The following is a 27,440-nucleotide window of genomic DNA, read 5'->3' as shown; positions in this document are numbered from 1 at the left end:
TGTGTTAGAATTGCGGCAGGCCTAATTCCAGCATCTACACATAAGGGCTGGGCAATATGACAATTTATATCATTATCGTGATAAATTAGGTCACAATACGATACAATATGCTTTTCTGAACATATTGTGGATATCGTTAGTACTTGTAGAGCACTGACCAACTGCATGTTTCATTATAAAGAGAGCAAAATTAGTCCCATTTAACTGGATTTAGCGCAACATGGTATGCCAAATAATCAATAAAAATGATGTTCAGTTTCTATAGTATCTTTTAAAACATAGCACTACTGGCTCTGATCAGATGTCTGAAAATAAACAAATATATCGTATATCGTGAAAATTTCTTGAAGTATGGCAATATTATATTTTTGCCATATCACCCACCTCTACTACACATCATCACTGCTTTGCATCCAAAGGCTGTATGCCAAAGCTAATCTTTTTCTTGAGTTTTGAAGACATATTTCGAAGCTGATTTTAACACAACATGAGACAGATACACAAATCATCATCACATACTAAAAATCATCATCATCGTCATTTGTGTGTGCATGCTTGGCATTGCAATAAAAAGGCCAAGATCCTCCTTCATTCAGGTCTTTTCTGAAAATAGGACCTCTACTTGAGGCTTATCCCTCTGTTTGTGAAGTAGGCCACTGTTTTGTATCTCTGACTGTACTGAATAAAATGAAGTGTCTATAATGATGAAAGCTGTTAGCCAGCATTGCGGTTTCTTTTCCCAACATAGAATTTTAAATGTTCTTATTTATAATATATTTATTAGACTTTTATTATGTATTATGTAACACCTCGCTGTGAACATCTCTAGCGTAAGATACTCATAATTTATTTAGTGCCTCTACAGAAATGACGTAGTTGGATGGACTATGAAGAAATCAAATAAGATAGAAATTTCAAGAAAGGAGCTCGTTTGGTGTCCAGGGGTTTTGTGAACTCTGCCCCTTTCAGCACTCACCCCTGCTTCTTATTTTCCCTTTTGGATTTGCTCCTGCAGATTTTTTTTCCGAGCTGGCCTTGAACATTGTCCTCACAGGTAAGTGGGTATTAGAAAAGGTGGCGTGCTTGTCATAGGCAGCTTTTACAGAATAATAAAAAAAGAAAAAAAAACTTTTTCACACTTATTTAGGTTTAGAGGTGAGTCAGCATTGTAGAGTCTTCCAGAGAGAGGTAAAGCTCAAAGATGAGAGTGGCAGTAATGGCCTCCTTGAGTCAGTGCTGTAATTACACTTCCTGCCAGAGAGCACACCTTGAGCGAGACAGATGGTACATTGATTTCAGTGTTTGAAAAGCTGCCATCTATCTCTCTTTATTATACAATTTTCCCCTGGTTCAGTTATTAAATCCTCACAGAGTAATGTGACGTTCCAGTAATGTTTACACTTCAGCAGTGTTACTTAAGCATGAGGGAGAGGCGTATTAACACGCCATGTAGGCCTGTGCTGGTAACACAGTCCCCGTATTATTACTTATTCGGGTAACCATGTGGAAAATAATGGTAAATGGTTTTACTGGTTGGCGGTGGGAGGAGGGATCTTTTGCTTTACCATTTTTCATTTTGTCCCACAATTTTCAGATGGTCCCATGCACTGAAGCGGACACAGGAGAAAACACAGTGATAGTGTGTGAGTGGAGCCGTAATTTTTATCGAATAAAAGAATATAAGAAAGCTTAGTTTAGTAAAAGTTTGGCATATTGTCATCTTTAATTTGGCTGTAAAACTAGTTAATCTAGCAAGAAAGAATTGCAAATGTCACACAAGTCACACAAACCTTACTGTCTGAGAGTTTGTGGGTGCTTAGCTTGGCCTTTTACCTTCTTATTTGAAGCCAATACATGTGGGAATACTGCTGTCTTGCTGTGGTTTGCATAAAAGAAATGTCTTTTTTTTATTGGTGGTAAATTAATTTTTATCACTGGGGGGCTGTTAATATGGCAATTAATCAATACACAAACAACCCTTCTGAATTCTGCATTAAAAAAAACACTTCTATATGGCTTAAGAACTGAAGCAAGAATGTATAAATGTTTTATTAATAATATCAGTGCAAAATAACTGTTCTTATCATGTACTACTACAGCGGATAGGGTTATCCAATTGTGACCAACAAACTACAACAATGGAGCTGTCCACAGTGCTGAATGATTTACTATGCACACCGCAAAAGGAGTTATAGAGCTGTAGCACTATATACACAATGTTTAAAAATATATCATTCACTATCCAGTTAATAAAGTCTATATATGGAAATGATGCTGCAAAACAGCCTGCTACACCACAGAAACCAACTCATTTACACATATCCACCTACTCAGCCTACAGCAGCTTAGCTCCGCTCCTTCAGAGTGAAATTCTAGGGAGTGATTTTTGAAAAGCCAATCAGAACAGAGCCTTTTTAATTCTAAGGGATAACGATAGGCTGGAAAACTGTCATGTAAAAATGAATATTGACCATTTTTGGCACATAAAACAACACAAATGTTACAAGTGGACCTTGAAAAATGTAGGATATGAAGGCTTTAAAACACAGCAAAACTGCCCAAGCAAAGCTACATCAGGCTTTTAAGACATTCTATAGAGTACAGTACCAGCACTCACAGGACAAATAAGTTAATTAATGCTAACTTAAATATTGTTTGATCCACTGATAATATTGAATTTTGCTGAAATACTGCTTAGCATTAGGTGTCCAAAACAGGGATTAGGCAGAATTATTAGCAGCTTTATCAGGACTCATTTAGAAGCTAGAAGCTGTATGAAGTCTCTCTCTCTCTCTCTTTCTCTCTCTCTGTCTGTCTTGCGGGAAGGTCATTTTAAGGCTCGTCCCTCATAAATCAATAGTCCTGACAATTGTAGGATCCCTCCAAGTCCCTTACAGCTTCCCTAGTCACAGTCTAGACTAACACAGTCCACTGCTGGTTTGAAAAACAACAACAACAACAACAACAACAACAACAACAAAAAGAACAAACAAAACATGCATGATTCTGTAAATCCATTCATACACACACACACACACACACACACACACACACACACACACACACACACACACATTTTGTATTTCTATTTTAGCGGGGTCTTTCCATGTGCTTCTTTATGGGTTAAATTCTTGAACTGCCAAGTAACAAACTGGCCAATCAGGAATTGTTTTTCTCTGTAGTATCTAGGTAGATATAGCTAAGCAAGCTTTCCTATTAGCTAGGACTTCAAGAGCTGTAGAGAAGGCCTTACGCATTAGAACAACCATCAGCATAATCACAACAGGACAGAGGAATCATCAAATCATGTATTGCTTTTCAAAAAGGCGGGACTAATTTTGTGAGGAAAAAATGCCACACTAGGCCTTCTGGAAGTCCCAGATACGTCACTGACTGTGAACACAAGAGTCAGCTTAATTAATGGGTTGTTAGAAATGGAAAACAGCAGCTCTATACCAGAGCTCCCTACTAAAAAAGTCATTGTGAAACTGCTTCAAGGTAAAACATCTGCTATTTAGGGGTGGGAATCTCTAGGCATCTCGCCTGAATTCGATTACGATTCAGAGGGCTGTGATACGATTATAAAACGATTATCGATGCATCTTGATGCATCTTTTTTTCTATACAGGATTTCTTTTTTTCTCACTGTGAGAGGACCTGGTACTTTTAAAGCAAAGTATTTGTAATGATCCATAATGAATTTACTTCCAATATCTTTTATTAATAAATCAAATGGAAGTGATGTGGCAAGTGAACTGGAAGGCGCTAATTCACTGCTCTTGTTTGGAGACAGTGGCTGCCACTCATCTGCGATAAAATGTGCAGTTATGGTGAAATAAGATCCTGTGGATCCATGCACAATGGATGTCCACGCAGCACGTTACAGCCATACCACCCGTTTTCTTTAGTGATTCCATAACTTCGGTTTTGGTCTCGTTGTAGAGAGTGGGGGGATCGCTGTGTCAGTAAAATATCTTTGAGACGGGTCGCTGTATCTCGCCTCCAAAGTGGGCAACATAGTGCGAAAGCCCTGGTTCTCAATGACTGAGTACGGGCACAAATCCTTGGCAATAAAAGTTGCGAAAGAGTTTGTAGTTCGCGTCGTCCTTTCCAAGTTGGCTGGAAGCTCTGACATCACGTGCTTGATGGTCCTCTGGTTGGCAGCAAGTACAACCAGATGGAAAATGCGTGGGAACGTGTAATATGGTTTCTCATGTTTGTCGTGTTTCCAAAATATTTAGTGTGACACAACTTGCACATAGTCTGGCTCTTGTCCAGGTCCTTTTTCCTTTCAACTCCATAGAAGCCAAAGTGCTTCAAAACGCTAGCTCAGGGCTTGGCAACCTATGGCTGTTTTACTGCCTTGTTGTGGCTTCACATCAGAATTAGATATCTAGGCAAAAATAAAATAATCCTCCTTTGCAGTAAAATAAAGCTCTGCTGATTATTCTCACATAGTCTTAACAATAAATGGTCTTAAACACTGGAATTAATGTAGCCTACAACTGCTAATTCACCTAGCTAGTAGCTAACAAAAAGGCAAAGAGAAAGATAAAGACGAACATCGATAATTTGGAGATTAATAGACTTATTTGCACTTTATAAGCACTCCAGCTGTTTTCCTGATATGTTTAATCTGCAATGAGAAACTGTCAAGCACTAAAAAAACATCACATAAGCTTCCCTTAAATGGTGCAGCAACTACATTCTGACACCTCAGGTGCCAAGACGTTATAATGGACTGAAAATGTGGCTCCTAGGATTGTATGATTTTTGTTGAAAGGACAAAATGACTCTTACTAACATTTGGGTTGTCCTAGCTTTAATGTAGTGTGCGCACCACAGACTGTCCGGGCGCTTCCAAGTTCCACCTTTTGCGATCCATCAACATTATGTTATCAACTATCCAGCTGTTTCGGTGAGTTCAGCTGAAGGCAAGGGCCGCAGATGGACTGCTGCTTTTCTCCCCAGTATGAGCCACTTGCTCCATCATTTTCCTAGCCAGAGCAGTTAAAGCCAACATGAAAGAGCCAAGCAGCCCCATACCTACTAGGCTATTGAAGCAGAATGCACTGTGCAGGGTGGGGAAAATGGCTCCTCATGGCATGCAAGACCAGAGAGGTTTGAGAGGAGTGTATCCTTAGCACATCTCTGAGTTCAGAGATATTCAGAGAGACACATGCAGCAAAGTCACACTGAGGTTTTTACAGAGTGCCATTCTCAACTATTATGGGGAGAAATAATAGTACAGGCTTCAAACTGTTCAGTCTAATCACTAAATGATCATATCTGTGGTTTCTATATGAGAACAGCTTGTGAGAAACAGTATGGTGGATGCACGAAGATTAGTTTTCTGGTAGTTGGTGCTGGCATAAGAAAACAGAGTGCTCCAAATGGCCCCTACATTAACTACAATATGAGGAACAGAAATATGTCTAGGAATGCAATATAAAATATTTAATACGTGCTTAAGCTAATTAGGCAAAATGAAAAGGGATTAGCAGAGATGGTGTTTTCTGCTGGAGTTCAATAAGATGCCTTATCTCTGCCAGACAGCTTGGAGCATGCCAGCGATGCCAGGAGTCAGATAGAGAGATTACTCACACAGATAGCTGCTCTCCGACCACTTCTGATGACCAGACTTAACTGCCTCAGCCAACTCAGAGCAGTGCTTTGGCAGCAAATTTAATCACTTATGCCCCGATGGCCAAATCACTACAGTAAGCAGCAGTTGTTGTAGAGTAATCGTAAAGTAATTAGTGCTGGTTCTGAAAGTACTTCAGACGAGTATTCACCCAATATGTGCAAATAAAAATTAGGCATTTGGTTGTTTAATAAAACCAGTAAGATGGATATTTTCTGCACAATACAAGTGATGTGGTGTTGTATGAAATCTTAAATTTTACCACCATTTGATTCAACTATTTTTGTTACAATTCAGAATTCCTGTGAAAAATACACTGAATACACAAATGTGAGTACAGCAACTACACAGCAGTGTAGACAATAAAACAACACGCACACACACACACACAACATTATCTAAGCCGCTTATCTTTCTGGGTTGCAGGGGGTGCTGGAGCCTATCCCAGCGGTCACTGGGTAGAAGGCAGGAAATACCCTGGACAGATCGCCAGTCTACCTACAAAATAGTCTAAGAAATTTATTTTAGGCAAAAAATACATACTGTATGTCCAAAAGTATCCACATGCATCTACAAATGGGTGAATTCGGCACCCATTGCTGAGACACATGAGCCTTAGGTCACCATGCCCAATGCCAAGCTTTTACTAGAGGGGTATAACCCCCCCCCAGCATTGGGCTCTAGAGCCATGCATTCTCTGAAGTGATGGACCACCAATAATTTCTTTGTATTTTTGGGTTGAAGGGGACTATGTGATCTAGAACTAAACAGCCAACATAAGTACCTGACCACACTAATGCTCTTGTGGCTCAATGCAATCAAATCCTCACAGCAATGTTCCAACCTCTAACACAAAGCCTTCCCAGAAGAGGCTGTTTCTGCAGCAAAATTGGACAAACTTCCTGTAAATGCCCTTGATTTTAGTGCTGGATGAGCAAGTATCTACAAACTTTCTGAACATTATAATAATGCATTAGGATCAATTCGAACATTCTAAAATCACTAGGATTAAATTACCACCACCTGATAAACTCACCATGCACCAAAGCTTTTTAACCCCTATGTTCCAGGAAATGATAATAAACCATGAGCCCCATTTATATCTCCAGTTTCTGATCACGCACACATGCCCAGTCTGCTGTAATGGGCTTTTTGTTCAATATAAACACAATGTACATACTCATCTCTGGTGACTTGTATGTTAATACTATATTTTATCTCATTGCGTTGGTGTTAAAAAAACAGGACCTCCAACATAAAGGGAGGAAGTTAAAAAGAGAACATAATGATTTCCAATGCCTCCAAGTGTGTTAGGTGAAGCGGATGTTTATTAGAGCTGGGCTGGTGATGATCTGTCAGAATGTAAACAAAATCTCAACTTGATCTCTTGAAGAATCTGTAACAGTTAAGAACAAGTATAGATGGTTTTCACTGGGGTTGCAATGATATAAAACTCAGCACTTACATGCACAAACTTACAGACTTGGACTTAAGATGCAAATAAAAACAGAAATAACTGATTTGTAAATTCACTTTGGCCTTTATTTAAATGATAACAGTATAAAGATATTTAATGTTTTACCTTTTGACATGCATTGTTTTTTGTAAATATATACTCATTCTGAAACTGATGCCTGCAACATGTTCCAAAAAAGGTGGGACAGGTCAATTTAAGACTAGGAGCACTGTGAAATGTTCCAAAAACATCTTAAACAGGAGAAGCAACCATGCTTGGATATAAAATATCCTTTATGAGCAAGGATGGGTCAAGGCTCAACATTGCCAAAAAGTGTCAACAGTTTAAGAACAACATTCAAAGCAGGGCCAAAAACATTATTAAATGTTAATAACCTGTAATGAATATAACACATGGGTTCAGAGAAACTTCAGAAACACTTGTCAGTAAACACTGTTCATCTCTGCAACTACAAATGCATACTAAGACTCTACTATGCAAAATAGAAGCCATTTGTCAACAACAACCAGAAATGCCGTCGACTGCTGTGGGCCAAAAATCACTCAAAATGGACTAACGCAAAATGGAAATGTATGCTGTGTCTCACGAGTCCACCTGTCAAACTGTTTTGGAAAATAATGGATGTGATGTTCTCCAGGCCAAAGAGGAAAAGGACCCTCAAAGCTGTTACCAATGCAAAGTTCAAAAGCCAGCATCTATTGGGTATGGGGTCTGTGAGTGCCAATGGCATGGATAACCTGCACATCTGTGAAGGCACAATAAATGCTAAGGGGAACATACACATTTCGGAGCAAACTGTGCTGCCATTTAGACTACGTCTTCTTCTGGGACATCACTGTTTGTTTTAGCAAGACAGTGCCAAGCCACATTTTACATGTGTTACAACAGTGTTGCTTCATAGTGAGAGAGTGCAGATGCTAGACTGGCCTGCCTGCAGTCCACACCTGTCTCCTATTGAAAACACATGGCGTTGGCGCATTATGAAGCACAATATTCAACAACGGTGACCCTAAACATGTTGGGGTCTCCGTTGTCGAATATTGTGCTTCCTTGAAAAAAAAATGTTTTTTATCTTGCTTGATATAACACTTCAGCAGCTCAAGCAAGATAAAAAAGTTCTCAGATCCCAAATTATTACTAAACATTGTTAAAATTAAAAGTGATGTAATATGTGCAATTTACAATAAGTGTATATATACAAAAACAATAAAGTCAATTAGTTTGCACATTAAATATCTTGTCTTTGCACTGTTTTCAATTCAATACATGTGAAAAAGGATTGTTAATCACAGCTTCCTGTTTTTATTTGCACTTTACTGACATTTTTAAAAAGGATGGTTCTTTAAGTTTTAGAGTGTTTATGGTCCTATACAGAATCATTTTCTTTACTAAAGAACCCTAGAAGAACCATTGTTTTTAAACGTGTACTGTGTATGTGTACACTTCTTTGGAGTTGGGTTTGTACATGTATCCACCTTAGCCCAGCTGCTAAAAAATGCAACCAATTCACATACTGTTCATGAGGATTGGGAAGGAAAATCACCTGTGGAAAATAACTGTGATCAGCTGAAATAATTGCAATCAGACAATTTGTTATAACTGTCACTGGCCTAGTGTAAAAGCTTATAACTCTCCCCATGAGCTTAATGACGATTCTTATGAATCTGCAATCTTGTGATCCTACTGAAAAACTGGAACTTCATGTTTCCTTGTACGAGTAGTCATCATCCATGAACATCTTTGTCCTTATGAATCATAACACATACTGCATAAAAATTAATTACAATTAGGTGATGGGGGTAAAAACCTACTGATCAGTATAGCGCTGTACTGTATAAACATAATCGTTAGTTAAATAGGGTAATAGCGTATAAGCCTGCAACATAAATACAAGAGCTAAAGAGAAATTTCCATCTTCCGGCACATTCTGACAAACAGTGGAGCTCAATAGTGATAAGCATATACTTAGAGACTGCTTCAAGGAAGAATGAGCCATCACTGTCAAGATAAGTGCATCTGTTTAGAGAAGGCATAGCCGTGGAGAGATCCATGAAGGACAGATAAAACATCTGGTTTTCATGAGGAGAACATTTCCTCCTGAATTACCTCTTTACCTGACAGGGAAAATGTGATAGCTTATTCTCACTCACTCTCCACTGAATAACATAAAAGCTTTAACATGGTCAATGAAGATATGAATAGGTTTATTTGAGCCTCTAGAAGGTGTTGGGTTACCTCCATTGCACATGCTGACAGAGGTATTCATGTCTCTGAGTTTCAGACAAAGCATATCAACTGAATAACAACGCAACGTTTACTACACTATGCTTATAATTCAGCGCACCAACAGGTAGAAACACATCAGGTAGAACTATTTCAGCATTCATCAGCTGAGCCCTGTAAGGGAACCTGTTCTGCTTTCAAGCAGCATTGTTTCATATAGGTTCTTTAAAGCATGATCAATGAACAATTGCATTTGTCAATTATGAAAGCTCACGCTGTATCATCATTATTATTATTATTATTATTATTATTATTATACTTGTGATCTTTTATATGGATCCATACTGTCTGAAGTGGAAGTCTTGAGGTTGTACTTGTCTGTTCATAGAGCTTATAGAAGCTTTAAGGATTCTTATTGTTGTTTTTTGGTGGTTGCCTTTGTTTCTCAACCTAATCTCTGTCTGTTGAATCTGCGGCAGGTTGATTATCACAGGCAATAATTTCAACATCTTTCCCTGTACTTAGTAAAAAAACAGCAAACCCGTCAACTTGATATGCTCTCATAACAGAGGCCAGTGGGCAGGGGCTGAAGCTGGAGTATTAATTTCAGAATGTGCTTTATGAGTGATCCTTATAAATAAGAGATCAAGAACAGCAGTTCTTTAGAAAATGATCACTTGACAAGGTAGTAGCTGTAAGATTTTGTTATTTAAGCACTATTGTGATTATTAAGCAGTTAAGTCTAATATAACAAATGAATGTATAGGTGGGCTGTGCATATCAACCACGCAGTAAAATCCCCAGTGCTGAATTAACACCTACAAGAGTGTCTAACCCAGCCCTGAGGGTTCCTCAGGAGCACGGATTGAGCAAAAATATGTTTCAGTTGCGGGTCCGTAAGGACCAGTTTGGGAAATGCTGAGCTAGACTTTTCATCTAAGTCCAGCTGGACACAAATGAAGGCTGTAAGAGAGGTTCAACTCTGGGGATTTTGCAGCATACCCAGGGGTGCAAATTTGGTCTGACAAGGGGAGGAGGGGGCAATGTCAGAAGGCTATAGCTTACACACAGCAATTCAAGTGTAAAAATGGGTAAACAAAACTACAGTTATATTTATTATATTGACATCTCAGGAAAATCATACATACTCAGAATTTATATATATATATATATATAAACAATGCCATTTTTACAGAATTCTTAGCTTGAATAATGTAAAAAGTGGGAAGAACATGCCCCCCCCCACCCCACTTAAATTGACAGAGCTCGCTTGCAACCTTCCTCACAACTTTCATCAAAACTCAGCACCAGAAAACATATTAAGCAGTTTCCTAATAAGAACTATAAGGAATGTTATTTCCCAAGCTTAAACTTCTTCATATGAAGTGTACCAAAATATTTAGGCCAAATCTTAAATACAGGTAAGTAGACTGTATAAGTTGCTTACACTGGCATTTCATCCAGTAAAGCTGTAGCTTCTCTGAACACCGGGGTTTAAGCCAGCTTTTGCCTGAACTGGTACAATAAAATGAGTACAGGTCAGTATGAGATGGATGGATTTAATAACATGAAAACATACTATCAGATGAAAACGTACTAATTAATGGACCTTCTACAGCCAAGCTCAGTGCAGTCAGTGCTGTTAAAGCCACACAAGAACCAGGAAACTTAGGTTAACGCGCGTCATTTATTTACACCCGTATTCATACATGCCCCGCCCTCCTGTGCTAGGATTGGCTAGTTGTTCGTACTCAAGTGCAATCCAATTATTGGTTGATTGCAAGTGGATGTGAACTACTAGCCAATTCCAGCGCAAGCGAGTGACAACACTAGCCAATGAGTGCGCACGAAGGCGGACCTTGATGGAATACAGGTGGGAATAAAACAACCGACGCTGACGTGCAGTAACAGACAAGCGTGTGTTTGCAGGCTACTTTGGGCAACTTTTCACATAACCGTTCACCGTTTGTGAGAAAACATCACCATCTCATCCTCAAATCATCCCGAGCAGCATGCAGTGAAGAGCAAATGTGAACACCGTAAACATTTTTAAACGGAAAAAGACTCTTACCTGGAGATGCCCCTGGTACATATTGAGCTGATTGAAGATCCCCCGGACTAAAGGATGCCAGTCAGCTAGCTGAGCGCCAGAGACAGCAGCATATGAAGCTCATTCGTGCAAAAAGTGTCCAGAAAGTAAAGTAAGGTAAGGTTGAGACAGAACAAGAGTCAAAACTGTGTAAAGTGTCCCTCTCTCACTCGCTGCTCCTCCTCACTCGTCACACTCAGCTCGGCAAAACCCAAACAGCCTTCAGTCACAGTCTCAAAAACAAAGTGGTCTCAGTTAAGCTGAGGAGGATGTGTGCAGCCATCCGACTTGCTCTTCGTGCCATTAAACACGGCAGATATCCCGGTTCATGGCTCTGCTGTGAGTCGCTGCCCCTCCTGCTGCTTCTGGAGGAGTTGCTGTGGCGCCTCGGAGCTCATTCCGTCTCCTTTATCAGCGTGATTTTCTGTTTCTCCACCTGTTTTGTGACAAGCCCCGCCTCCCTGAGCTGCGATTGGGTGGCAGTTCAGGCTTAACTCTGGGAAAAATAGTTGGCCAGCTACACACATTGTGTTTATTAGCACTTTTATTGTGTTTAAATTACACATATAATAATAATAATAATAATAAAATCTGCTTTGTTTTTAGTCATATATCAGAAATTTGAAGCTAGCTCTGATTCACTCTCCTGAACGACATAAGAAACTCCTTTAAGTCATTTGTTAAAAATAGCATACTTTTCATTTTGTTTTCCAATTATGTGCCTCTGTGCTTTTACAGCACCTCAGCAGTGGGAATCTCGATTAGACTTAATCATGTAGAAGCCAGGATCCCATTCTCTGCTCTGGGATTGACTGCTAGCCAATCCCAGCGAAGGAGGCGGCGCTTCGTCGGAATATGGGTGGGAAAAGAAAACAACGCCTGTTCTTCTGTTTTGCCTCTTCCACTCACGTGGAAAGTCTTCACATTGAAATATCACTGAAACGTTGTCATGCAGCCCGAGGCAAAGAGGAGTTCAACCGTATGACGTATTTCTGTAGCCCTAATCTAAAATAGCACACACTGGGCTGCACACCTCTCTGTCCTTGTTTTTTTGGCGCTGAACTCTCGTTTGATGAACAGTGAGCTTGCACTTGCAATTTTATTGCATAATAGGTTTCCGTCAGCCAGCTCCCTTTAAGGTGTATGCTGTGCAAGTAAGACTAACCAAAGCATCCTTAACAGGGCCTCAAAACTGGCCAATACAACAGTGCAATTTGTTCTCAAATCTGTGATTTAATTTTTTTTTATTTTTAATTTCATCCTGTTCTCTTTTTTACACACCTACAGGGTTTTCTCTGTTGCACAGGCCTCTTACTTTCAAACTTTAGCCTTGAATTTTACAGCAAAAAAGAGAATAATAGCATATAACAAACTTCTCATCCTAATAAATATTGGATGTACTGAGAAGCTCCACTACAATTGTGTGGGGAACTCATATTGAATGTAAAGCACCAAAAGATTATTGTTTGTTGTGAATCTGTAGATCTAGACAGAGTTTTATTGATCACTATTGACATCACTCCAGGCCTGCTAGTTCCACCGACAAATGCACTGTTGCTAAAATGGATGATTTCACAATCTGCCAATGATGATCTGAAATATGTTATATATATATATATTTTAGATGTACATTCCTAGGACACTGCGAGTTGATATTGTCGTTTTGTCCCATGACCAATGATCATTCAAGCTCTTTATGAGAAAACAGCAACAATTGAATCACGAAGGGAGTCAGCAATGTAGTTAATAATAATAAATCTGAAAAACTGGATGATGCAGGCAACAGATGGATCACCTGTTGAACCTTTTCAATTGGTGAATATTCAGAAAGAACAGAACAATTCTAATAATGTAAGATTAGCACTGTAATCCCACTGAAAAATGCATCTGTCTCTTTCTCTTTCATTAAGTAAAGACACTGGCGAATAGGTGATTCAAATATTTATAAATGAGGATAAGAATAGAAAATTGGGCTCATTCTGAAGATCCATCATAGATGTATGAAGTCCAACAATGCTCTGAGTGTGATAAATGACTTCAATTAAAAATGCATAAGTGCTCTATTTATGGGGGTGCTTCATATGGTTTTACATCCTTACTAAAAGGAACAGACTGATGTACAGTAATTACTGTATGCTGGTGCTTCTGACCACTGACAGTCATAGTTAATAGCATTCATTTGTAATTACTTTTGACAAGGGATTGCATATCTGCGGAGGCTATTTGGACTCAGCTGTTTCTATCCTTGGAAATGTGCAAGTCCAGGTTGGTGGCTGTCTCTGAGGTATTATTGTTTTCTGTCAACACAATCCTATCATTGTGTTGGACTTTCTAGTGTGGTGCGCAGAGCCCAGCCAGTGTTTGCTGTCTGCGTTTCTGCGGCCTGCTGCTTGGCTATTAGAAAGCGTGATGTCAGTGGCAGATCCCTGGTGCATGACGGAGAGGCATTCAGCTTGGAGTGAAGAGTTTACAAGGCTGGATGGAAAACTAACTCTGCAGGATGACAAACAAACCACTTAGAGCAGGAACAGACGGAAAGGGTGACCGTGTCCACTGTTGACATCAAAGCAAATTCAGTTTGTACAGGATAGTTGAGTCACAGAAAACAAAACAGAATCATGAGCTTAATCCTAGACCATTTTCTAACAGTTCTCATGTACACAACTACTGATAACTGCATGGAATTTTAGATCATATAAAATTTTCTGTCATTTGCTTGTTACACGAACTGCCAGTTAGAGCAAGTGTGGATGATGTGCCATTAACCTGACACCACATGTACAAGCTATCAGTCTCTGCTTTATGTTATTTTGACAGTAGAAAACAAACAAAAAAAATATCTGAAGCAAGACATGATGTTATAATTCATTCTTCTAAACAAGACCATCACAAACTTCTGTTTTTTCCTTGTGTAATAATTCTAAAAAGGACAGATCTCCATTTTTTAGTGTGTTTGCTGCCCTTAAAATGCTTTTGAATGATCTGTAGTGATGTGTTTCTGTCACTGGGTGTTCATTAGACTGCAGCAGTGGGCATCTTGCATCGATTTACTCACGCAGCACGCCCTTATTAATCATCATACCTGAGGTATTGCAGCACGTCCACAACTACAACACTGAAATCCTGTTGTTAGCACTGATAGATGCTGACAGGTAAAATAAAGCTTGTAGATTAAATAATTATTCCCAACAGTGAATAGAATGGAGCCTTGTTTGTGAGAGATTAGTGTAGAAAAACCTTGCTGCTGTAACTTATTCAGTTATTCAGTCTGAATTTTGTGCACTACAGAATTGAGTGTATTTTTTTTAATCACTGATCAAACCCAGGAAATTTCAACTTGAACCTAGAAAATTCTGCCATAATGAAGTGAATATGATATTATTCAGAGGTTTGGTTTGAAGTTCAGTATTGTACATAAACTTACCGAGTTAGAATTGTCCACAGCATTGGTTTAGAGTTTAATGTCTCTAAAGCAGTGGTTCTCAAGGCTATCCTTAGGAACCCCCAGACAGTCCACATTATTGTTCTATGATTCCTGATGCCTGAGACATGGTTTTATGATAGTTTTGCAAAAAGCATTTGGCATAAAACGTTTTCTTTTTTAAAATCCATTCATGGTGGAGAGAAAAATAGTACCCAAATAAACCTTATTTTTTCAGATTTACAACTATTTCACCATTATCAACCTTAAATATAGAACCTCAGAAGGAATGTGTGGGTTCACTGCTCATTTTGGATAGTAAATAAAATTGCTATAATTGTTTTGTAGACACTGTGACCCCCTCTATCACCACCACTGTAAATGAACCATTTTACATCAAACCACTCTTAATGACTTTGTTTACCTCTCAACGATGGAATTATGCAGACATTTCCTGTTTTAATGATGGAATTTCCCTTTAATATATGTTAATGTAATGAGATTTTTCTCATCATTTTTAAATTTTGAATCATTTCCGTTTGTCGAATTCATCACAAAATCAACAACAACAAAAAAAGGAAAACAATGAAAACTAATAACAATGTATGACTCCAGCATCTCTAAAACTGAACGTGTTGCATGAGGGCTTGGGATTTGTTACACCTGTTGTCGTCATCAGAGTTAACGGACAGCTCCAGATCTTCTAGAATTGACACTCTTTGCGGTCTTTACTGCTTCTGAGCTCATGTCTGCTGATGGAGAGAGCAGTCTTTAAATATTTACACATCCACTGGCTACACCCACCTCATTATCAAAATGTTTACAGCGCCTGCTATGCATAATTAATGTTTCTCACAAATTCACTCGAATGAAGGAAGAGCGGTGTTAGAATGCCATTCTTTCTGAATGTAAATGTCACCAGTATGACACAGGAGATAATTACTATATATTTCTGAAAAGGGCATTGGGCAAGCTATGTAATTTTCAGTGCCGACGTAGCTCACTGTATTATACGAGTCTCTGGAGGTGTACTGAAAGTAGAGTGCTTTGTGTTTTTTGAATTGCAGTTATTTTGATGTTGTTTGGGTTTGAGCGTCTCTCAAGCCTCAGTGTATACAGTTGAGCTAATGTGAGGCTGATTAATGGGCCTGTTTTGATATAAGGGATGATATTGATTTCCCAAACAAGCATGGAAAAGCATGGGCCCAGTTGTTCTGGGTCAAACTGTATGTAACTAAACAGTGAGAAAATGAGTGCAAGTCAGCCTATCTATCACTGTAATGAATGCTGTTTGCCTCCCAGACTAAACTTTGGGAGCTAATTTCATTCACCAGTGATGCTTTAAATTACTGCCTATGACAAGTACGACAATAGGTCTGTTGTTTGAGCTTGTTACCGCTTGGCTCTAAACGCCCGATCCGATGCTGCATGTACATATCGAGTATCTTTTCTCTGAAATGTCAACAAAGACATTAGATAATTAGCTACTGAGCTCATTCGAGATCTTATCATTTTATTTTGGCGAATTATACCGAGCTGTTTTCTTTTGAAATCCAATCCGAAGCAAAAAAAAAAACAAAAAAAAACCATGCTGTGTATGTACTGCATAACCCCCTCTGCTGTAATGCTAGCACTTTAAGCATAGTGAAACCTACACCAGTACACTGTGATCGCATGTAGCCAATGTCAAACAGTTCAGTTTACAGTTCAACAAGAATACTTAAAGCACTGGAGCTGCGGAAGTGGTTATCAACAGCATTGTTCAATCTCAAAGCCGTCTGAGAGAAGATTAATGGGATAAGGATGAGATGCCCATTAGGAAGGAAGGAAGGAGGAGAGAGAGAGACAGAGATGAAGAGAGAAAGAGAGGGAGAGAGAGAGGTGTTAGAAAGGCTCTATGCATAGTGCACACCCCTCCCAGTGGAGCTGATGCTACATGATGAACCTCTTTCAGCTTGTCACCAGGGATCCAATCACAGTGGAGGCTGTCACTCACGAACACTCTGCCCACCTCCCTACCAGCACACCGACAGAGGCGTAATTAGCTGTGTCTACTTACAGTCCTGTCTCACACACATAAACAGACCTTCAGCACAGGAATAAATTACACACATATCCTATATATCCCATATCTTTTCACCTAAAGTCCACTTATGCCCTTCCTAAAAGCTAATTTTATTGAAAAAGTCATTTGTAATTGGTCATTTTCCAACCCATCTCTCTTTATCCTTTACAATTAACTCTATGGAACTGAATGTCTCACTGGCGATCCGTTTAGAGAATTTGGTTTTGGCACCTTAAAGGGGAACTCCACCCAATTTCCAAAATCTCTGCATAATGGAAACAAAGAGATGAGATGTAAACAAAGTTATTCAGAGTAGTTTGTTGTGACAGGGTTTGCTGAAGAGAAACTTACCAACTTGGATGTCGGTAAGTGATGGTGATAAAAAGATGAAAAGATGGTCTAAAAAGCAATATAGCCATTTTGTTTTATATCCAAAATGACCAGTGAACCTACATGTGTATTCAGAGTTTTAATATGCATTGTTAATAATGGTGAATTGGTGATAATGGTAAATCTGAAGTTTTCTTTGGGTACTATTTTACCCTACAAAGCCCTTCATGTAACTCTTTTAAAAAATAAATTTTAGGCCAAAATCTGATCTCAAAATTATTGTCAAACAATATCTTAGGCATCAGTCTGCATATTTGTAACCAATTTTGAGAAATAACCTTCTGCGATGTAACCCCTTCAGACTTCTGGTTCCTATCACCACTGTTGAGAACAATACTCACACCACTCTGATGACTTTATGTTTATATGTTTATATTTCAATGATTTAATTATGCAGAAAGTTTAAATAAAATCTGTGAAATTCCTCTTTAAACTCACTTTAAACTTAAATCTGCCAATAAAGGCGTTACGGCACATGAATTCTGCATGTAGAATTGGAGCTTTCTATGTGCCATTGCATTTTCTATCGCTGTTTAAAAGATGCACGATGCTTCCTTTATTGTTGGATGCACTTCTTCCAAGTGAGCATGCAAGCTTATTCAGAGCACAATTCAAATCAGCAAGCACTTATTTTTGTTTCGTTTAATCACAGTGACAATAAAACATGACTGATATGTGAAATACGTTCCTGTTCATGCATTTTCTTGTTCAAAAATGTAGTTTGTGACACAAACTAAGCAAAAATCTTTCAGATCAGGTTCTCTACATAAACAGGCTTTTTTTGGTTACTGTGTCTTTAAAATCAGTGTAAATTGGAAATCACAATTCATTTTCCCTCTGTTCTGAAATAAATTTCTGCAATGAACACAAAGAGTCAAGGAGGCTCTCCGAACTAGCTGAGCATTTTTGCTTATACAATGGTGAAGGAGGGTTTAAAAAATAGAAGGTGAAACATGATATTATTGTTTAATATTATTGTCCCTGCCTGCTGCTGCATGGTGACGTAATCAAAAAACATGACATTTTGTAGGCAGGACAAAATACAGTGGTCTCAAAAATTTGAGCATTTTAATTATTTAACCATTACTAAATGATAATGAAGTTCTTTACGTTACGTCCTAAAATTTTCAGAGAACATTTCAGTGAAAAAACACTTAACATAGTTAGTAGCACAAATTTAAACATAAAACAGATAGTACACTCTTTTGGTAGAGAAATCTTGGAGAAGAATTCCAACCAGACTTTAGAGTGCTTTAAAGCACAGAGGTAGAAGTGTCAAATTCTGGGGCCATTTTGCCATTTTGTGTCAGTAAGCTCATGTTCAGATTGTGGACGAAACATGAAATGAAACACTCCAGCTCCTTTTGAAAGAATACTTTGCCAAAAGACAGTCAAAGTCTTGGAATGATCTGTTTTATATAATTGCTGCTCAGTTTATTTTGTTTTCTAACACAATGAATGTAATACATGCAAATTTTATGCAAACAATTTGGCGAAAATGTCTAAATACTTTTTGAGGTCACCGTATATGAAAAAGAATTTTGATTGGCTGAAAGCGGTTGTGAAACACTCCTTATAACATCAGAGTGAATGGGTGGAGCTAAACTGCTGTAAACTGAACAGGTCTATACATGTAAATGCATTGACTCGCCAAAACACTGAATTCAAATAAGGCTGTTATTGCAACTTAGTTTCTATATGTGGAAACTTCAACATTGTTTACAACCACTTTCTTTCAAAAAAGTGAGAAAAATGAGTTTTTCTTGTATAGGCCCTTCAAAGATGACAATACATAAAATGCAGTCAAAAACATTAAAGCCCTTGAGGAAAAGCCAGAAAAGGTTGTAATAAGGTCATAAAATACATTTCAAACATCTTTGATTTTAAACAGTACATTGTTTTCTGAAGCACCAACAGAGCCTCAGTATTATTCTACACCTAACAAAGCATCTGTCAGCTCTTGAACTGAACCAGCGTCATTTTTTGTCCTGATGTCAGGCTCCATCAAAAGCAGACTTGCTACTTGGAAGCGAAGGATTTGATCACCAGCCAGTGAGGAAGTAATCAGCACCATGATAAAATCTCGTTATTTCCCACGTCTGACAGTTCTGTTGTGGAGTTATTGGCAATTCAACAGGTATTGCAAGGCATGCTTGTGTAACTCAATGTCGTCAAGGCTCATGGTCACATAATGATTATGTAACCGTTTTGATGCTATCATCAGCTTTGGGTGTCTTGCTAGGCACTTCATCATATTCTTCCCTTTTTCCTTCCCTTACCCCAATCCATTAAAAAAAGAAGAGAAAAAAGCGGGGGGGGAGGGGGGGGTAGAGGTAGAGCGTGGAACGTGAGGGATTTAGAGCTTATGATCTTATTTTTCTGTGTATTTTTATGATCCATCTTGGCCATAAATGTCCTGAGCAGGGAAAGAAGCGCAAGTCACCATGTGAAAGCTTGGAAATGAGTCAATGTGAGGAATGCAACAACGCTAATGAACTTTGAAATGAAAGTGAGCGTCAAGGGCTATCAATTATAATAACCACCACCATCCCCCCATAACATCCCACCTCCCTCCGCTCCCTGCATCCGTCCGCCCCTTCATGATCCCACTTTTCAGTCATGCTGGAGCTCATTAGGCAGCTCTCATCAATACAAGCATGGGTCAGACGCCTCATCAAACCATTGAGCTCCACTCTGCTTCAGTGCACTTTTAGACTTTACTTAAACGGTGACAAAGGCATCAGTCATTGCATTTGTTCCTGTGTGTTTGCTAAAAGTAAAGCATCAGTCATCGCGTTTGTTTTTGGGTATAGTTTGTTAAAAATAAAGCACCAGTTCTAGCCCGAAGGCTACGCTGCATTGATTTTACTTGATCCAAATCATTTCCGCATGAATAAGATAAATCATATCTGCATAATTATATCATTCAGCTTACTTACTTTTTAATTGTGTTGATATTTTTAATCAAGTGAATTTGAATCAAGTTAATTCAGTCCATTACTTTTTTCCAGTGTAGCAAACATCACAGGTAGAAATCGGACAAGAAAAGCTTTGGTTCAAATATTTTGTAGTCAGAAGTTTAAGGGATATTCTGGCCAACATTGAAAACATAACCATTGCTAAATCTGTTGTAAACATGCCCACTCGCCTCCTACAGTGATGTTGCAATAGTCTCTAGAGTGAGATTTAAAGATTGGCCTTCTGATGATGTATCTTGAAGGTGGGAGGATCTTTTCAAAGCCTATTTTAAAGACCTTTTTCTGCTGGCTTACTAATAGCTGACGTTTCTCAGAGGAAGCTGAATTTCACTTATGTATTCATTACCCTCTACTTTTGTGGCCATGCTAGCAGTCCGGACTTCTTTATCACAGTGGGGAAGATCCTCAATTGTTGTATGACGTTTTTGCGCAATGCATGCTGGGTATTGTAGTGAGAGAACAATATTGTGTATTCTATCAAGCTAATGAAACTGAGGAATAAAAGGCTCCACTGTGGAATATTACATAACATGACAGATAACCTATTGAGTGCTACTGTTAGGCCCCTTTAAGAGCCGTGAGTATTATTTCTTATAGATGTGTCTTTGGGCCGCACCGTTTAAAGTAAGCATTACCATAACGTTTTTCAAATTCAAGAGCCATGTTCTTGAAGGTTGTTTACGAGCTGTTTCCAGTAGCATCCTTTCTGCCAGCCTCCTCATAGCACTTCTATAGAGCCTACAGTAAATCAGTGCTTCATTCAGATTAATATAGAATCTTCTGGTTTGCCAGCAGACACATGGGCCTGCACCTGATAGTAAGTTAAATCTGAATGGGTGGAAATCATGTTTAGTGCAGAGAAACAAGTATGTGGAGTAGTGATTAATTATGAGGAGAGACTTTCTGCTCTAAAACAGAGGAGTAAGGAAACTCTTTCAGACTATCTGACGCTGCGCAATAAGAGAATGAATGTATTGCTTTCCTGCTGACAACAGACACTTTAAAAGGGCAAAGAGAACGCTGTGTACACCAGGCCTAATCTACATGATGAATTAACAGCAACACGACATGTTTTATTACTGCCATTGTTGAACACGTGCCCAGCGCTGAAGTGTAAAGGACCTGAGAGGAAGTGATTATGGAGGTTGTATTACGCACGGCAATTACAAATCACATGAAATAATGCAAGATGAAGCACCCAGCTAGTTTATAAAATTAAAATGGAAGTGTCTTGGTGTGGTGCCAATCAGAGATTATTTGTCTAAAATTTGCAGCACAAGCCACTTCAGTGTGACTACAGAGTGGCGGTTAATTCGGGCCTGCGGGGGGGGGACGAGCGTTTTTAAGTGGAAGCTTTAGACGATTTCTTGCCCAATTGTCTGTCACGACTTATTTGCCTTAAATCAGCAGTTACTTGGGGAAGTGCATTTTGTAAGGAGCTTGTTTATTGTCTAAGCAGATCTAATTTGTAGAGACCACCTGCAAGGCTGGACAGTAGAAAGATTCCTCTGCAGGGAAAATGCCAAAAAAGTAGCACTCGCCTTCAGAGGAAAGAGATAGAGCAAGTGCTTTGGATTTCTAAAGCATTGCATCAATGCCATGCTTTCTTGAGCTCCATCGTTTTTGCTGCCATCTGTTAGTGCGACTGAGATAATCCTGAAAGAAAGGGAGTGATTAGGAAAAAAAAAACTTCCCTGAAGTGGAATGGAGTGAAGCTCTTTACTGCTCTTGGCTGTTTCTTTTTCAAAATAGAGAACAAACAGCTATAACTAAGAATGTTCAAGTGTCAGAAACAGACTCATCCCCAAGTAATAGCATTGTTATTTTGGTGAAATAATGACTGAAGTAGGAGTAAAAGTATCCTTCCAGAAAACAACTCGACTATAACATTTTTGTTCAAACTGAAGCATTAGTCAGGAGGAAAGAAAACATGCTTAAATATGGCACGTGCGCGCTGCTGCAAGTCACCCAGGGCCTGAAATAATCATTTAAAAGTCAAAGGGGTCAGATCGGATTTCCAGCTCAATGTTTAGGTCTCAAATGCAACATCACTATTATACTGATGATGTGATAACAGGGTAATAGTAGATAATTCAGTCACATCCATGGAAGACACATCGTTCAGCGAGTTTTGACTTGAGTTCCTTCTGAACACTCTTTCAACAATGATGAGACTCATCTGCTCAGGGAAGCTGAAGCACAATCGGTGTTACAAAATGTTTTTCCACGTGTTGTATGCAATTACACATTTCCACCAGAGAGGTCTCCAAATCCCCAAAACTTACATGCTGCAGTTTTAAGTAAGCTTGTATTAAGTAAGCTTGGACAATAATGTACATTTAGATAAATGATTATTGCCTGTGAAATTATCATGTCAAACAATATCATTGTGATCTAAGTTCACTTACAAAGTACCATATCTATAACTCGTAGTACCCTACCTATAGCTTGCATTTTTCCTGATGGTAATCTAATTACAGGGCTAAGTTCTAATATTACTTATTACATATTTATATTGATAGCCATTGTCATTATAAATCTATCACTGTTAATCCCTTAAATGGTCAGGACCCACCTGTGGTTACTGAATAATAAGCCTTAGTATGTAATAGGCCTGAGATTTTAAGGGGTTAACATGGTTCTCTGAGTTTTTGTTTCATTTGCATTGCTTGTTGGAATGAAAATATACATGATAATATTCTTTCTAAGTGGTGTTCAAAGAATGTTTGTCTGTAGTAATGTAGAAGGCGATGTTCTGTTTGTGTGGCCTTTAATTATGCGCAATATTTTTGATTGTGTACATAAAAAAGTTTCTATATAGCACCAAAAAGGGTTATGCTATTGTTATGATGTCAAGCTTGTAACAATAGAAGAACCCTTTTTGGTGCTATATAGAACCATTTTCAAAAATGTGCTATTAAGCACCATATACAACACTTTCTCTATCAGTCTAAAGAACCATTTTACCATGCAAAGAACCTTTGAAAAGCATGAAATGGTGCTTGAGTGTTCAAGATTGTGTACAGAATTCAAGGTGCGAAATGCAGGGGGCCCTGAGCGGTCCAGGATTCCCTAATCAAGCCTTTGGACGCTTTTTGCCTTTTTTAAAGTTTAAAGTTTGAGGAACCTTCACATTATTTTAAAACCTTTGAAAAGGTTCTATACATTTTTTTAGGTCTTTCCTAGAATCTTCTGAACCATTTAGGACCCCTTATTTTTAACAATGTGTGACAATTTTCACAGAGCATTTAGACCCTTTCTTTAACTGAAACCCACAGCCTGCTTGTTTTCGTTTGTTAAGCACCTTTGCCACATCTCTGACGAGCTCACATTAGCTCTCTGTAAGGGTGCAGATGATGGGATTCATCATCAGTGTCACTTCTGTCTCCAGCAGCTGGTTCATGCCATGTCAGATTAACGCAAAGTGCTGTACTGACCGTTGCTGGACATCTGGGTGCTATCCACACAAATTAAGACCACAGTTTGCTTGAGGGGTGTTAATCCGTCAGACTCAATCTGGGTGCACCAGAACTGTTTGCACTGCAGGCCTCTCGGACTCCAGGTCTGCTGTTATGCAGTCACTCCTTGGACCTGCGGCAGGACAGATTGTTCTCATTAGTGGGGAAAACTGTTTGGTTATAGTAAATTAGTCCTTTACTTCCTACTGACATACTGATTTACGCCACCATCAGTGACAGTCTTGTGCCCTTCCAAAATAACTCACCACACTAGCACATCAGGTTTCCAAAATTTGACACATACAGTATGAACTTATCTAGAGATTAATCAGTGAATGAAAGAGAAAATGACATGTAAAGCTATATCAGCAACCATCTATTTGCTAAAGAACACTATCTTTTAAATAAATACAAATAAAGAAATGAACAATACATTGTGATTTGAAGTCTATCGATGTGGTAGCTGAAAGAGGAATTATTATTATTCAATCATTTGCTATAGAAACCCTGCCTGTACTGTGCTGTAAAAAAAAAGTATTTAGCCCTCAATTCACTGTTGGTATGATGTTCTTATGGTGGAATGTGTTGTTAGCTTCACGTCAGATGTAACTGAACCCATGTCTGCCAAAAAGTTCCACCTTTGACTTATCAGTCCACAGAATATTATCCCAAAAAGTCTTGGCTGTCATCTAGATGTTTTTTGGCAAATGCGAGACAAGCCTTTGTGTTCATTTTAGTCAGCAGTAGTTTGCACCTTGCAGCTCTCCCTTGGATGCCATTTTTGCCCAGTGTCTTTCTTATGTGGAATCATGTACATTAATCTTAACTAAGGCATCAGTGCGCACTTGGTGAAATTTCAGTAGGCCAGCCACTTCTGGGAAGGTTCACCACTGGTTCAGGTTTTCTCCGTTTGTGGATAACAGCTCTCGCTGTGGTTTGCTGGAGCCCCAGAGCCTTAGCAATGGCTTTATAACCCTTTACAGACTGGTAGATTTCAGTGACTTTGTTTTGCATCTGTATTTTAATCTCTTTAGAATGTAGCATTATGTGCTGCTTTTTGAGACTTTCTAGCCTGCTTCACATTGCCAGACAGGTTCTGTTTAAGTGATGTTTAGATTCAACAGGTGTGGCAGTAATCATGCCTGGGTGTGGTCAGTGAAATTGAAGCCAATAATCAATTGAATTTGGTTAACTGGTTAATTTACTAGCTATGAGGGCAATTATTTTTTCACGTAGGGCCAGGTAGGGCTGGGCAGCGTTTTTCCTTCAGTAAATGAAAATAATCATTTAAAAATATCATTTTGTGTTTACTTGGGTTATTCTTTGTGTAATGTTAGTAAAGTAGTTTGATTATCTGAAATAACCAAGTTGACAAATATGCAAAAATAGAAGAAATTGGGAAGGGGCAAATACTTTTTCACAGCACTGAACAGTTGTACACAAAAGCTTAACACCTTTCCCCCAGTGAAATTACATTTTTTGTTGAAGTGAAAATAAGGTAATACATCCTCTGCAGGGAACAAACTTCGATATAACATTTTTCTGCAGATTTTTGTGCACAATTTCTTTTTATTTGCTGAGATTAACAAATTGGAAAAAACAAAAAACGTGAAATATAAAATGTGCCATAACGTTTGCACAGGCCACGTTATGCTTTTTTCCCAATATGTTAAATTCAATAAACAGTAATTGTGCATTAAAATGTGCAGAAGCGTGTTCTCTGTAAAGGATGTGTACAAATTTTTGCTCAGAAAATCAACAAAACATGTAATTTGACCAGTCATATAAACTTTTGCACACAATTGTATGTCTGAATAAAAAAAAAAAAAATTTTAGACCAAAGTCCTCTCAGTAAATCCTATACCATAAAAATATGTATTGAGCTCTGTTCTGTTTGGCTGCGCCCTGTTTTGCACCTCATTCAAAAAGCACACCAGACTGAAACATTTCTTACAACTTCTACGTGAATGGGCGGGGCCAAACTGCTGCAGGCTGAGTAGGCGGACATATGTAAACGCATGCTTTTTGTGACATTACAAAATCAGTGAATTCAAAATGGCTCAGTTTGATTAGTTTCCAAATATTAGTTTCCAATGACTGGTTTTGCAGCTTTAACAATGTTTACATACTAAATCAAACTCTTTTACTTCAAAAAAGAGAAATATTAAGTTTTCCATTACATGGGCCCTTTAATAATTTTCTTCTTATTACTTTTTATGATATTTGTGTTTATTTTTGTTTATTCTAATATGGTGTTTTTATTGGCAAAAGCATACTTATTACTGAGATTGAAATTTTACCAGTGAAATTTTAATAAGATGACGTGGGCCTGAATTTCAGCATTCTTATTATAAAATAAATCAATTAGCATATTAAAACTCCACGTTGATCATTCAGGGATCAGAACTTGGTGATATTTAATAAAAATGGTGATCCATTCCATTACATCTTCAGTAAAAATGTCTCACTCTTATGATGATATGAATAATGAATATGAAATATCATTATTGTAATTGTATTTTAAAGAGTTGATAGGTGGCAAACAAAAAGCTAGTTAAAGAAATACTGTATGTAACAAAAATGATTTAGACATCTAAGGCAAAACATCTAATGCACTCAGTGTGCAGATGGGTTGGTCCAATCACTTTTTCATTATGTAAAAAGCAAAGAAGACATTTTAGATGTTTTTTAGGAGCTGCTGTAGTTGGTAAGGCAAATATGTGTTCCTACAAGAAACAGATTCTTTTTTTAAATAAAAATGCTGCAGCACCACACTGATTTAAAGTAAAGTTGTTTTAGTACTGCCAGTTAGAATACCACCACTGTCCAAAGAAAAACATGTATCTCCAAATTAATAACAAGAGGTAGTGGGTTTTATCACAGGGAAGAGTGTTCTAAAACTCCCTTACCTGTGATAAATGAGAAGAAACTGGAGACAACTGTCTTACAAGAGCAAGATTATGGGCCTCAGCATGGTTCCACCAGGTACTTGTTCCACAATGAGATAGTGGCATTATTTCAGCGATGACAGAACCCAAGCAAAGACATCTGTGCATCTTCTAATTCCCTCCAGCTGTAAGCAATTTTTTTCCTTGACATTTTAAAAGACTTTAATATATCCATTTAAATTTAACAGCCCAGAGCTATCTGCAAGTGGTATTATGGGTATTAGTGGATATTGTTTCTTCGTGGATTAAATAATATTACAGTAGGTCGTTAATATGTAGTTAATGCAACACTGTAATCGTTCTTTGCTAAAACTGAAAGATTTAGCATTACTGAGTCAGTAAAGTGTCCATGCACTACTGTGAGTCACCCTGCAAATTTAAAATTCTCAAAGAAATGAACTGGAGATGTGTTGTCTACTTTTTCTGTCTTTGTTGTGCTCACTTGCTTCCATCTGGATGCAGTCTGAGCAGGCTGAGAGACATTTTGGGCATGTGTTTGTGGAAACAGTTTGGGAGACTATTGACCTCCATTGTTTGTTAGCAAAATTAGCCTTGTAGCTCCAGTTCTAAACTAAAGAAGCAAAATTTTGACACAAGACATGTCTTGGCTGGTCGACTGTGTTTGGGGTAAGCAGAAAATCATGTGAATTTGATTTTTCACCAAACTGTTTATTTAGTGGCAGTTGTGTCAGAATATGTCTTGTTACTATACACTGTTAGAAATAAAGGTACTGTGCAGGTACATTT

The 27,440-nt window shown here is 38.3% G+C and overlaps 1 protein-coding gene across 1 annotated transcript in view; it reads right to left on the bottom strand.

Moving 5' to 3' along the window:
• pex5la (peroxisomal biogenesis factor 5-like a) overlaps positions 1 to 11,816 on the bottom strand; it is a 114,487-nt gene extending 102,671 nt beyond the window's left edge. The window contains exon 1 of the mRNA XM_036570296.1: positions 11,416 to 11,816. Within this exon, the coding sequence (XP_036426189.1) occupies positions 11,416 to 11,436 (21 nt within the window). The 5' untranslated portion in view covers positions 11,437 to 11,816. The remainder of the gene's footprint in view (positions 1 to 11,415) is intronic.
• Between the last annotated feature and the right edge of the window lie 15,624 nt (positions 11,817 to 27,440).

This window comes from Colossoma macropomum, unplaced genomic scaffold (genome assembly GCF_904425465.1).
Source record: "Colossoma macropomum unplaced genomic scaffold, Colossoma_macropomum, whole genome shotgun sequence".
NCBI lineage: Eukaryota > Metazoa > Chordata > Actinopteri > Characiformes > Serrasalmidae > Colossoma > Colossoma macropomum.
Note: the sequence above shows the minus strand (reverse complement) of the source record. Positions and strands in the feature narration are given on the sequence as shown.